Source organism: Melanerpes formicivorus, unplaced genomic scaffold (assembly GCF_026170545.1).
Source record: "Melanerpes formicivorus ecotype bairdi unplaced genomic scaffold, bMelFor1.0.p_v2 SCAF_180, whole genome shotgun sequence".
Lineage (NCBI taxonomy): Eukaryota > Metazoa > Chordata > Aves > Piciformes > Picidae > Melanerpes > Melanerpes formicivorus.
Window position 1 is genome coordinate 189,305 of NW_027142532.1, and position 13,523 is coordinate 202,827.

General features: G+C 50.3%; 1 protein-coding gene across 1 annotated transcript; it reads left to right on the plus strand.

Annotated features, from left to right (window-relative positions):
- The first annotated feature begins 5,103 nt into the window (after positions 1 to 5,103).
- LOC137457473 (olfactory receptor 14A16-like) lies at positions 5,104 to 8,254 on the plus strand. Its single transcript, XM_068169381.1, has 2 exons — positions 5,104 to 5,194; positions 7,299 to 8,254. The coding sequence occupies exons 1-2, from the start codon at positions 5,104 to 5,106 to the stop codon at positions 8,252 to 8,254; spliced, it is 1,047 nt and encodes a 348-aa protein (XP_068025482.1).
- Positions 8,255 to 13,523: the final 5,269 nt, after the last annotated feature.

Genomic DNA, 13,523 nt, shown 5'->3' on the forward strand with positions numbered 1-13,523 from the left:
AACAGCAAATTCTCTCAAGCGCTTAATTCCCTCATCTATGGTAGTCCAGGGTTTAGGGATCCATGGAAGATCATCTCGGGAAGGATATCTCAGGGCAACCGCCATTAAAAGGCGTATCCACAGATTAACCTTACAGAGAGCCCTGCCTAGATGTCTATCTATTCCATTATCCCTCGAGAGAGTTCCTAACTGAGCTGCTGACTTGTCTCCAACTGTTAGAGCTGAAGCACCTGTATCATAACACCTACTAAGCCAAGCTAGAACTGGCTCCTTATCTGCCCTGGTGAAATCTTTACGGACATTTCTCAATTCCTCGCGGGGAGAAGAACATTCTGAAATATCATCTTCCTCCTCCTCTCCCTGAATTCTTTGCCCATATAATCCTGCTGTCATTCTCCTAAGGATCTCTTTAAGCTGAGAACCACCTTTGCCAGCTGCTTTCCTAGCTTCATCTGTATCCTGCTTTGATCTCACTAGGTTAGCTAGATCTTTAAAACAACTCTTCCTCCTGAGCAGGATCTTTTAGAGTAGAGGGCCCCTTACCAGGATCAGTCTCCACCTCTTCTTCTCCATCTTTGGCCTTTCCACTTCTAGTCTTTAAAGTAGCCACCTTAACTGGAGCTGTGTTTGAATTCACAGCCACCTTAATGGAAGCTGACAGGTCCTGAGATAAATCAGCTGCTGGGGCAGTGACTTCCGGTCCCACCGAGGGAGTGGGCGGAAGTGACGTTGCTCCGTTAATGGCCGACGGAGAAGAAGAAGAAGGAGAAGGAGTAGGAGAAGGAGTAGGCGCCATGTTGATACCAGCCGATGCCCTTGGCAGCTTGCGAGAATCAGGAGGGTCATTTAGAGCTGCTTTACCAATTAACTTTTTAGCCTTCTTTTTAACTGACACAGATTCCCCACACTCTTCATCACTAGATGACTCTGGGACTGATCCAGAGCCACGGCGTTTTCTTTTTGATCTCGTTTTAATAACAAAACAAGCTTTGGATATCTTTCTCTCTCGCCGCAGAGAGAACAGTAAATATGCAATTACCATCACCAGCAACAGATTTATTCACATCAAATAAATCACTTTTGGATCCCAGGCATCACCTAAAGTTACTCTCTCCTCAGGCGGAATCTTAAAACCCTTTATCTCAATTGGGAGAGTGGTGGAGGTAACATTCCTGTATCTCACTGGCCATAATAAATTAATACATTTTCCATACCATAATTTAACTCTATACATAACCCACATATAAATTGTCCGCACCAAATATTTGCCCAGGTAATCCAAAATCAAACCCAAACAATATCTGTAAACCAGAGCCCCAAAAATTGAAAAGAATAATCGCTTCACAAACCACAACACCTTCATGCTTGCTAATTCAGCTGGAAAACACTAAATCAATCAAGTAATAAATTAAACTAATTATCTGCCGCACGTTGGGTACGCCAAGAAAAAAAAATGTGGTGGGTTGGAAGGGTAAGGCCAAGAAGACTCCTCCCTCCCCCCTTGTAAGGTAAAGGGAAAGAAAATTGAAGGGAAAGGGAAAAAAAAAAACTCACAAGCTGAATTAGCAAAGCAGTGGAGCTATATTTACAAAGCAATGTAGGATATGCAGGGGAATATATACAAATTTACAATATTTACAATATATACAAAGATATATAACAGAGTAACACAGAAATGAGGGTTCCCCCCCCCCCCTTGCTGAGGGGGTTCCCCACCTCCGCTCTCCCCCTCTTCCCCAGAGCAGGTTAGAGAAGAGAGAGAAAGAGGAAAAAAAAATTAGAAGCAGTTTGTGTTAATTGGAAAGGAGTTAATACAGGCCTTATCAGGTTTGTCAGTTTGAAGGCCGAAGCCTTGGCAGAAAGCCCAGCACAGAAAGCTGCTGCCTGAAGAAGAGGTGGAAGCAAGACTGCAGAAAAGTGCAGGAAAGCCCAGTATACCTTCCTGCTGTCCCAGTTCAGAAGGTGCTTCCTCCCACTTCACCAATGAAATAGTTTAGATCCGTTCTTTCCGTTTACCAACTTTCGTCCACCATATCCCCTTTCTTAAGGGGACAACATCAACCAGTCACAGGACTCTACCTTCCTCCTATCCCTGCAGATACATTTGAATCTGGAAGGAAGCTCTCACTTCAGTTCCAACTGAAGGACTGTTGGGGCAGGGTGTAGGTTATGGATTTGTTCTCCTGACTTCCAGGAGGAACAGGGATGAAACTAATTTTGTCCTATTTGCTATGGGGTTCAGCATTGTTACTCTTTTACCTTGTGTAATTTTGCATAACTGATTAAAAATGTAGTGTCCAATATGCAGTTGGTGTTTAATGATGGTGCAAAACAGATTGGTGCCATTAGCCAATCAAAACTCATGTCTATTGTAAAAATTGTTTAAAACTTCTTTCCTTCCTTTCTTTCTTTCTTGCTTCTATCTTTGATTGACAGGGTGGTGTAAGAGGCTAACTCTTGTATCTCTTGATGTGAATCCACAAAGATAAAATCACCTTGTGTATCATGGGAAGGCCCTGTGTCACAGCTCTCATGGAATGGTACTGAAACTGTGATAAGGAAACAGTTGTGGAGGTTAGCTTTACCATTGGTAAAGAGAACTATTTAGAATAGAGTAGAGTAGAGTAGAGTAGGGTAGAGTAGAGTAGAATAGAATAGAATAGAATAGAATAGAATAGAATAGAATAGAATAGAATAGAATAGAATAGAATAGAATAGAATAGACCAGGATGGAAGAGATCTTCAAGATCATGGAGTCCAACCTATCATCCAACACCATCTAATCAACTAAACCATGGCATCAAGCACTCCATCAAGTCTCCCCCCAAACACCTCCAGTGATGGTGACTCCACCACCTCGTAGGTGTAAAGGCATCTTAGTAGAACCTGTACTTCATAGTTCCTTTGCTACTGTGTGTACTACCCACCCATAGGTGTTAGGAATAGCTGTTGATTGTATAATCTATAATGAATCAAGCATTTATCATCCTAGTTGTAGCAATATTACTTTTAAGACTTGTATTATTGATAAGTGTGGTGGTTTAGGCTGGGTGCTGGCCCAGATGCCACTGCACAGACCACACCTGGGAGGTCCCAAGGGGTGGGCCCAGCCCAGGGGGGTGGTCACAGGAAACCAGGTACTGCATTCCCATAATGCCCTGCTCCCCTATAAAATATCCACATGAGGTCTTCACTTCCTCTTTTATCCCCTGCTGCTGCCTAGGTAAAATTGCATGAGCTGCCTCCCTTGGGCCTGCCTAGGCCCAAGGCTGGGTTGCGGGGGGAGGAAAGAGCCCTGGGGGGGTTTGGGTGTACCCCCAGGTGGGGATGGGATGTTCTTGGGTATGTTCTGGGATCTCTCTCTTTTGTCACGGTGCTTGTGGTTCTCTGTACAACTTTCATTGCTGATTTTATTGTTTTTTTGTTTAAACTTTCCATCACTTTTGCAATCCCTTTGTCTGAGTCATTATTTCTGCCCATGGTGGGGAGGGGTCTGCCCCAACCCATTACAGTAAGGACATTGATCAGTGGAGCATGATCATTCCCTTTCAAAGAAGGGCAGAGGCATGGATCCCAGTGAATATGACAAGAGGGTGGGAGAGTGAGAATGGATTGGATCATGTTCTCAGGCTATTAGACCAGGGACTAAAAGATTCTGGACAAAGGACAAAAAGATTTGTGGGATGCTTAATGTTTGCTATAATATCAGCTGTGATAATATTAGCATCCCCAGCTGCTTCAGTTACAGCTCTGACAAAGGCATACAAACTGTGGACACAGTGAGAACTTTATTAACCAATGTGACAAATGATCTGCAGCTGCAGGAAGCTATAGATGAGAAAATAATGGCAAGGTTATGCATGCTTGAGGCCAGCGTTGTTTGGTTAGGAGACCAACAAGCTGCCTTGCAGACCCATATAATGCTGCAGTGTGATGGGAATATCACAAGCAGGAAATGTGTGTAACATCCTTGTCTTGGAGTGACTCTCAGCATGATTGGAACTCACTCAGGTCACATTTACAAGGGGCCTTTGATAGCTCCTTGAAACATAATGTCCAAACATTGAAGCATCAGCTGGAACTGCAATTAGCAAATACACAACAGGTGAGGATGGATTCAACATGGCAAGCACTGAACAAAGATCTCAGCTGCTTGAATCCAAACAATTGGTTCTCAGGTCTGAATCTACAAGTGTGGGTTAGAGGTGAAATCCTTGTGGTGATTGGCATTGTAATTGTAGTGTTCATGGTGTTTGTAATCATAGCTTTTCGGAACAGGAGGATGGTCAGGATACAAGTGATGGCTGCTGGTTTAAACCATATAAAAATGGGGAGTTGTGGCAAAGCAGAAAGTATCTATGGAAGGTTTCAGGACAAGAAAGAACAACAGGCTGCTGATACTGGAAGGCTGGCCTGGTGATAAAGAAGAGCTAACTACGGTAAACAACCTGAAATGCGAGACAGGAGGACACTTGCCTCCATGCTGGAGAAGCTTAACCTGATATGGGATGAAGATAACAATGGACAGCTGCATATCAAAGGAGAAAATTCAATGAGCAGCAGTGGTGCAAGAATGTCAGGGAGTTGCTTAGCCTGCTGGATTTTTCCTGTATAAACTGCTTGTTCTGTGCCAATAAACAATTCCTGCTCCACCAACTGGGAGTCTGTGCAGGCTTTCAGACAGAGAATCTGAGGGACCTGGGCTACTTCAGACTGGTGAATGGGGTTCAGAGCACTGCCATAGCAGTGTGCACATGGCTGAAGGGTGGTTTCAGAGAGGATGGAGCTCTCCTTGGGTGTGTTACGAGACCAAAACCTCCACAAAGTGCAGCTTGAAAGGTTCAGAGTGGAGAAGAGGCCAAAGAAATGTCCCTGAAAGGGCAGAGCTGCTATGCATGAGGCCATCCAGAGGTGTTGGGAAATAACAGGGAGAGCTGAGACAGCTCAGGGAAGGGATAGAAATGGCAGGGGGAGAGCTGAGACAGCTCAGGGAAGGGATGGAAGTGGCAGGGGCAGAGCTGGGTTGGGAAGAAAGATTGGTGTCAGCAGCCTAAAGGGAAAGAGCTGCAGGCATGGGACAATGTAGGAGAGGCTGCAGTAGGGATGGCCAAGGGCTCTGGCAAGGCTGAGAGGCCAAACAGGACCAACGTCTTTGTGCCCTTGGCTCTGGCAGTTGCCTCTGCCACCAAGGCCTGTGAGGAGAAACTTTGCTTTGAGGCTGTGAGGTTCTTCTATTCCAAGGGCAGTGGTCAGGGCTTGGCCTTTCTGCTTCCTAGAACAAAGGCCAGTTTTTCTGCCCTGTACTTTGCTTTTGTCTCCCTGCAATCCTGGCCTCTAACAAGCTGCTCTAACGAGTCCCTGGGGAGCCTTTGTCAGTAACAAACCTCAGTGAGGCCAATCAGTGCTTCAAGGTACTTTGGAGTTTTCTTCTGACTTGGACTTCTTGAGAGGCTTCTTGGCAGTACCTTGGCAGAGTCTCCTAGCAGTACCTAAGGATGATGTAATCAGCCCCAAATACTCCATGGGGCTCATTAAATACTGCTGAAGCTCTTATTATTGCCAAGGTTTCTGCAGATAATTGGAGAGGATTTCATTGCACAAAGCATCTGATAAAAATGATTTCACAGGGTGAATCAGAGACCTGAGCCACAGGTGAGGGACAGGATGTGCCTTGCCAGGGGCTGAGGGTCAGGGCTTGGCCCTTTGGATCAATGAAACCCCTCCAGGTTTCCTCAGCAGCAGAGCCACCTTGAGCTGCTTGTCCTGACCTGTCAGCACTGCCTCAGTTCTCTGCTCTCACCAGACCGTGAAGACACTTTCCTTGTAGTGTCCCCCAGTGGAACCTATTAACACTACAAGAAACTTCAGAGTTTGACTCTAACTTTGACTTCTGGAGAGGTTTCATCAGCCTTCTCTCAGTCCCTGAGGTTTACATGGCACCAAAGCCACCACAGGGCTCCTTTAAATGCCCTGGGCTGACCATAGAGCTGGGCCTGGCTTCTGGGCTGCATGGAGCTCTGGCCAGGAGCAGCTTCTCTGCACCACATAGCAGGTCTGAGGGCACTGCCAGGGCATCTCAGGGAGATGAAGAAGGCAGAGAGAGCTTCAAGGCAGCCAAGACTGAAGATGCTGAGAGCTCACTGGAGAAGAAGCCACTGCATTTGCTGACAGGGTGAGTCTGTGGTTGCAGGGCAGTGCAGCTGCAGTTCCTGGAGGCACCTCCTAAAGCTGGGGCTGTGTGCTGGGGCAGGGACTCTGCTGCATGCCAGGCTCAGCTCTCAAGCACCCCAGGGAGCTCTTCATGTTGCTTTGGGGAGAAACTCTGGTTGGAAGGAGCCACCCTTGGCAGGGCAAGGCAGTGCAGGGCAGGGCAGGGTCCTTCTGTTGTGGAGGGGCTGTTGTGTGGGCCAGGGCTGCTCTCAGCTCCAGTTCATTTCCAGATCATTTCCAGTGGCATTTTCCATGACTATGTTCAGGTCAGGGGTTCCTGACCCAGTCTCTCCTCTCCTGAATTTTTGCTTCCACTGTCTCTGACCTGGCTGGTGAGGAGGGAAACTCAGCTGTGCCTTTAGAGCAGGGGCTGAGGCTCTTAAACCATCACACAGAGCTTTACTGGGAACCTCACCAAGTGCCTACACTCCTCACCTGAAGGCATTCCTGAGTGTCTGTCTGTCCCTCTCCTTGCCTGTCTGAGATGCTCTTTGTGTTGCTGATGGCTCTCTGGGCATGGAAGCTTCAGCTGCAGAGTCAGGCACAGACACTGTGAGATCTCCTGTGCAGGTGGAGCCACAGCAATGAGGTGTCCCAGCTGTCCTGCAGCCTGGGAAGCTCTGGGCAGTGCAGGCTGTGAGGCTGGCAATGACCTGACTGCAAGAGCACCCATGGTCATGCCTTGGCTGTATCCTTGAGGTGTCCATCCAGGCTGTGCTGCCTTCCAAGGGACACTGAGCCAAGTATCTCCTGGACTACAAGTGGGATGCTGAGACCCTGAGACACTGAGTGCTGTGTGGTGGATCCCTCTGCACTCAGCAGTGTCTGGTGGCTTCTCAGGGTGACATGGGAGCATGGTCACCCTCCAGCTGAGGTGCAGAGCAGGTGACTTAGAATCCATGGGAGCTCTCCCACTCTTGCCTTTTACCCTAAGCCATGATCAAGCAGTGCTCCAGCCTTGGAGCTGAAGGAAGAGTCCCCAAGAAGAAGCATCAGCAGGAGTCTGTGTGACAGGGGGGGTCTGTGGCCTTTGGTTGTACTAAGAGAATGCTCTTCTGACTTGTCACTGCCTTCTTCTCCTTTGACAGGGCCTCATGACCAGAGACAGGGAATGTCCAACAGCAGCTCCATCACCCACTTCCTCCTCCTGCCATTCTCAGGCACAAGGCAGCTGCAGCTCCTGCACTTCTGCCTCTTCCTGGTCATCTACCTGGCTGCCCTGCTGGGCAATGGCCTCATCATCACCACCATAGCCTGGGACCACCACCTCCACACCCCCATGTACTTCTTCCTCCTCAACCTTGCCCTCCTTGACCTGGGTGCCATCTCCACCACTGTGCCAAAATCCATGGAGAATTCCCTGAGGGACTCCAGGGACATCTCCTATGCAGGATGTGTTCTCCAGCTCTTCTTTTTCATATTCCTAATTGCTGCAGAGTATTTTCTCCTCACTGTCATGTCCTACGATCGCTACATTGCCATCTGCAGACCCCTGCACTATGAGACCCTCCTGGGCAGCAGAGTTTGTGTCCACCTGGCAGCAGCTGCCTGGGCCTCTGGCTTTCTTCATGCTCTGTTGCACACAGCCAATACATTTTCCCTGCCCCTCTGCCAGGGCAATGCTCTGGAGCAGTTCTTCTGTGAAATCCCCCAGATCCTCAAGCTCTCCTGCTCCACATCCTACCTCAGGGAACTTTGGCTTATTGTGGTCAGTGCCTGTTTTGGTTTTTTCTGTTTTGTGTTCATTGTGGTGTCCTATGTGCAGATCTTCAGGGCAGTGCTGAGGATCCCCTCTCAGCAGGGACGCCACAAATCTTTTGCCACCTGCCTCCCTCACCTGGCTGTGGTCTCCCTCTTTCTCAGCACTGCCATCTTTGCAACCCTGAAGCCCTCCTCCATCTCCTCCCCATCCCAGAACTTGGTTGTTTCAGTTCTGTACTCAGTGGTGCCTCCAGCAGTGAACCCTCTCATCTACAGCCTGAGGAACCAGGAGCTCAAGGCTGCCCTCAGCCAACTGATCCCTGGATGCCTTCAGAAGCAATAAACTCTTTGTCTTCTCCTGCAGAGCAGTTGTGATGTCACTCAATACAGGCTTAACCTGGCTGCTGGAGTTCTGGCTGCTGCTGGGGCTGTTCCCGTTGTGAGAATGTTGTTCCCACAAAAATGTCTTTCTTCAGACTATTTCTGGTTCAGTGTTGTCCTGTCTGGTGTGACTCAGAGGCTGCAGACATGAGGAGCTGTGCTCCCTGTGTGTGCTCAACACAATAAAAGATGTTGCAGGGAGTTGTTTCTCTGAGTTCCTTCCTCCAAGGCTACTCTGGAGCTGCAGGACAATGTCTGTGTGTAGAGGTGGTGGGGCAGAGTCCCAACACAGCAGCAGTGCCAGGGAGCCCCAGAGCTTGGGCTGTCCTCAGCTGCTCTTTCTGCCCTTCCACCCCCTCCTGCTGAGCCTCTGTGCTGGGGCAAGGCCTGAGTGCTCTGGCAGCTTGGGCACTGTGCTGCTGGGTGGCAGTTCTAGGATTGCAGGCAGGGACAGGCCAGGTCTGCTTGTGGGACAGAGCTGTGCTCCAGAGCAGCACTGCCATCAGAACAGGAGGTCTCTTCATGCCTTCATACCCCAACCCCCTCCCATTACAGACTGCACCTACTCGGAGTCCAAACTGGATACCCTGACTCCCTTCCAGTATAGACTCAGTCTAACCATGGTTCCTTTAACCCCTCCCAGTACAGATGTGGCCTCATCCCAGTACAAACTGGATCCTACTATCCTCTAGAACTGCAGCCTGGGTCCTGACCCATTTCCAGTATAAGCTATGTTATTGTCCCCATATATTACAAAGTTCATCCTTTTAACAGATTCCAGCTCAAACCGGATCATCTTTGTCCCTTCCCAATACTTTCTGCATCCCTTCAAATATTGCCTCATGTGTAGTCTGGTCCTACCCAGTACAGTCTGGGCTTCCTCACAGTACAAACTGCATCTCCTGATCTCCTGCCAGTACATACAGTGTCTCATCCCAGGGCAAAGTTGGAGCCCTGGCTCCCTCTCACTACCAACTCCTTCCCTGCCAGTGCAAACCAGATATCAGGACTCCTTCCCAGTACAGACTGTGCCTGCCCCTGGGAAAAGCTGCACCACCTGAAGCCTTGCCAGGACCAGATTAGGACCCCTCCCTGTACAAACTGAACCCATTTACCCCCTCCCAGGCAGACTGGGAACCATCCCAGTACAACCTGAGTGCCCTGGCCAAATCCCAGTACAGTCTGGGACTCATCCCAGTACATATTGGGGTCCTTAATACCCTCCCACCACTAGCTGGGCCCTGTCACAGTCACAACTCCATACCCTAATCACACCAGAGTCCAGTCTGGGCCATCTCCCAGTTCAGACTGGGTCCCTTTAACATCTCCAAGTACAGTGCAGGCCTTGTCCCAGTACAAATTGATTCCACTCATCCCACCCTGTCCTGTTTGATATTTTTATCAGTGCTATAGACAGAGGGATGGAGACACCATCAGCAAGTGTGCAGATGCCACCAAGCTGATGGTGCTGTTGAGATGCCAGAGGGGCAGGATGGCATCCAGAGGCACCTGGACAAGCTGGAGAGGTGGTGCCCAGGTAACCCTCATGAGGTTCAACAAGAGCAAGAGCAGGATCCTGCAGCTGGGCTGGCGCAATCCTCACTATCAATACAGGCTGGGAGAGGAGGTGATAGAAAGCAGCCCTGAGGAGAAGGTCTTGGGGGTGCTGGGGGGGGAGAAGCTGGCCAGGAGCAGGCAGTGTGAGCTTGCATCCCAGAAGGCCAATGGGAGCCTGGGCTGTATGCTAAGCAGCATGGCCTGAAATGGAGAGAGAGGATCCTGCCTCTTTGCTCTGGTAAGACCTCCCCTGAAGCCCTCAACACAGGAAGAACATGGAGCTGATGGAGAGCATCCACAGGAAGGCCACAGAAATGATCACGGGCTTGCAGCAGCTCTGCTGTGAGGACAGGCTGAGGGAACTGGGGGTGTTCAGCCTGAAGAGGAGGAGGCTCTGGGGAGACCTAATAGCAGCCTTCTAGTACCTGAATAGGGATACAAGAAGGATGGAGAGAGACTGTTTGCAGAGGCCTGCAGGGACAGGATGAGAGGCAATGGCATCAAACTAGAGAAAAATAAATTCAAATTGGATATGAGGAAGAACTCCTTCATTATGAGGGGGGCAGAACACTGGAATGGGTGGCCCAGGGAGGTGATTGAGGCCTCTTCCTAGAGGTATTCAAGGTGAGGCTCCCAGTTCAGACTTCCTGTGCTCTGACCCTCATCTGCATCCCCTCCCACCCCTGACTGATCCTTGCACCTGGCACAGGGCAGGGGCTGGGAGCTGCCAGAAGAAGAGGAGTAGGAGGTGGCCTGTGGCTTAGAAGCTCATGGACACCAGGAGCAAGTGAGTGGCAATGCCATGGGCAGCTCAGCTGTGCCTCAGGACCTCCTGCACAGCAACAGCCACAAGGCTGGGCAGGGCTGGGAGGTCACTGATGGCTCAGTAGCTGAGAGGGCAGCAGCAGGGAGAGGGCAGGAAAGGGACTGGGAGGTCACTTCTTGCTGCAGCAGCTGAGAGGGCAGCCCCTGACTCTTCCCTGGCCTCTGTGCTTTGGGGATCCCAGCTGCCAGAGTTGCCAGCAGGCCAACAGAAGGCATGTGGAGGGCAAGGGACTTGTGTGACTCCCTGTCCCTAAGCACCTGGCGGCCCCTGCAGGAAGAGCTTTGGAGCTGGGTTGTCACCTCCCTGCCACCTGAGGGCCTGATGGGACAGCAGCAGGGACAGGGCTTGGCTGTGGCTGCTGGAGAAGCTGAGAGGCAGCAGCAGGGACCTGCCTTGGAAGGCCAGGGAAAGGTTTCTTGTGCCTGTGAGCTGCCAGGCCACATGCAGGCTGAGGCCTTGGGCCAGCATTGGGACATCAGGGATGGCTGAGAAGCTCCTAGGGCAGGAGGAGGCACATAGTCAGGAGGTGAGTATGAGGTCACTGCAAACTCCAATCCCTTTGTATCATTGGCCAGCAGCAGGCCCAGGGCTGGGCTGGGGAATGTGCCATCCCTTGTGCCTGCCATGCTGAGAGACAGCAGCAGGGAGGTGCCTTGGCTGTTGCTTTGGAGATGGAGACTCTGCTCAGTGCCCAGGCAGAAAAGCCTGGGCACTGGCCTGGGATGAAGCAGAGCCTCAGCAGAGTGTAGAAGGCCAAGTGCAGCTGGGCTGTGGTAGCAGGAGTGTGGCCACCCAGACACAGAGGTTGTCTTCCCCATGCACTCAGCACTGCTGTGACCACATCTGCAATGTTGGTGTCTGGCTGTGGAGTTCCTTAGTCTGGAGGAATGGAGAGATACTGCAGAACCTCCCTAGGAGATCTGCCTGGATGGAGTTTGGAGTCTCCATATAGAACCTGAGGCTGCTGAGCTTCTTTAGCCTGGTGAAGTGAAGGCTCAGGGGTGATGTGCACCTGCTTGAAGGGGGGTGTCAGGTGATGGAGCTTTTCTTGGTTGTGGACACAGAAGGAAGCCTTCAGAAAGTGCAACTTAAAGGTTCAGAGTGGAGGCCAGGACAAAGAAATGTCACTCAAAGTGTAGAGCTGTGGTGCAAGAGGTGACCCAGAAGGAGTCTGGAGATCCTTTGTGTGTCAAGGAACAGGCAGCAAGAGTGGAGAGCCCTGAGTGAAGTTGTGGAAATGTCAGGGAGAGAGCTGGATGGGGAAGCCAGATGGATGTCAACAGCCTGAAGGGAAAAAGCTGCAGGCATGGGACAGTGTAGCACAGCCTGCAGGAGGGATGGCCAAGGGCTCTGGCAGGGCTGAAAGGCTCAACAGGAACAAGGTCTTGATCCTCTTCCTTCTGGCAGCAGCTTCTGCCACCATGGCTGCTGAGAGGAAGTTTTAGTTGGAGGCTCTCAGGATCTGCCTTTCCATGGCCTGAGGGTCAGAGCTTGGCCTCCCTGTTTCATAAACCAAGGCCAGGGTTTGTTCAGCTGCACTTTGCCTTTGTCTGCCTTCAATCATAGCCTCCATTGAGCTTCTCTGACAACCCTTGGGAGGCTTTGTTGCTAATGGCCCTCAGTGAGGCCAATTAATATTTGTATTGTTATGCTTCTGACTTCTTGAGCAGATTCCTTCAGTCTCCTCTCAGTGTGTGAGGCTCAGGCAATGATCCCCAAGTGTCCTAAGAGCTATTTGTGTCTTTGCAGTTTTCTTCAGGATTTCAAAGTGCTCCTCACAAAGCTCCTTTATTATTTATTTTTTTCAGCCACCTAATGACAGAGTGGATAAGGACAAGGCTGACCCTGACTGACTGCAAGGGATCCTGAATTCAAATCTATTTCCATGGCTGTGCCTGGATGCAACCACAAAGCACGCAGACACAGAGACAGAGCTGGCTGGGTCCAGTGCAAGATAGAAACCTTGACCCTGGTGACAGCAAAGGTGTCTGTCCAAAGACACAGAGAGGTGGTGAGGTAGCTGGCAGAGAGGCTGCCCTGGAGTTCAGTTCCTTTCTGCTGGAGCTCAGGGCAAACCCTCACAAAGCTTCAACATTCTCAGAGGATGAGAACTGAACCTGGAGTAGTCTGACTTGGTGCTGGCCCTTGGTGCAGGTTGTGCCTGAGAGATGTCATACTGGGGGAGATGCTGGACAAAGCTGCTGTGACCCAGGAGAGCTCCAAGACTCTGACTTTAGGGTCACTGTTTTTAGAGGTGGAGATCATTGACTTTCATCAGGTGTTTCTCTGATCAGGTGAACCTTGGATGCTGAATCATCCTGGGATCTTCTGCCACTTGCACAGACCCTGAAGGTTTTGACCTCCAGAGTTTTCTATCACCTCCCTGTTGGCTGTGATCCAAGCACAGATGCACTGAGCTGGCAGGAGGTGACAAACACCCAAGCCATAGGAAGAGCAGTGCAAGGCTGAGAGAATGAGGGTGCAGCACACCAAGGACACCTCTCAGTGCTCTATTTCTGTCTGTCCTGATCTACACCTGGCTTACTCTGGGCTAGTTCACGACCTAGGCAAGGGGGGAGGGGGAATCCCATCAGGTCTTGAGTAGGTTTCCAGTGACACTGGGACTGTGCCAGCACAATCTGCTCTGTGACTTGAGTATATTTCTCTCAGCCAGAGAGTGGCTGTGAGGTTGCCTCTTGTCTCTCTGCCTCTCAACTGAGAATGTCATCATCCAATCAGAATGGGAAGGAAATGTGGTGGTTCCTTGGCCTCCAAAGTCTTCTTCAATGCCATTCAGTGACACAAAGCACACAGGAAACACTGATGATGGGAAATGTCTGCAGCAGTG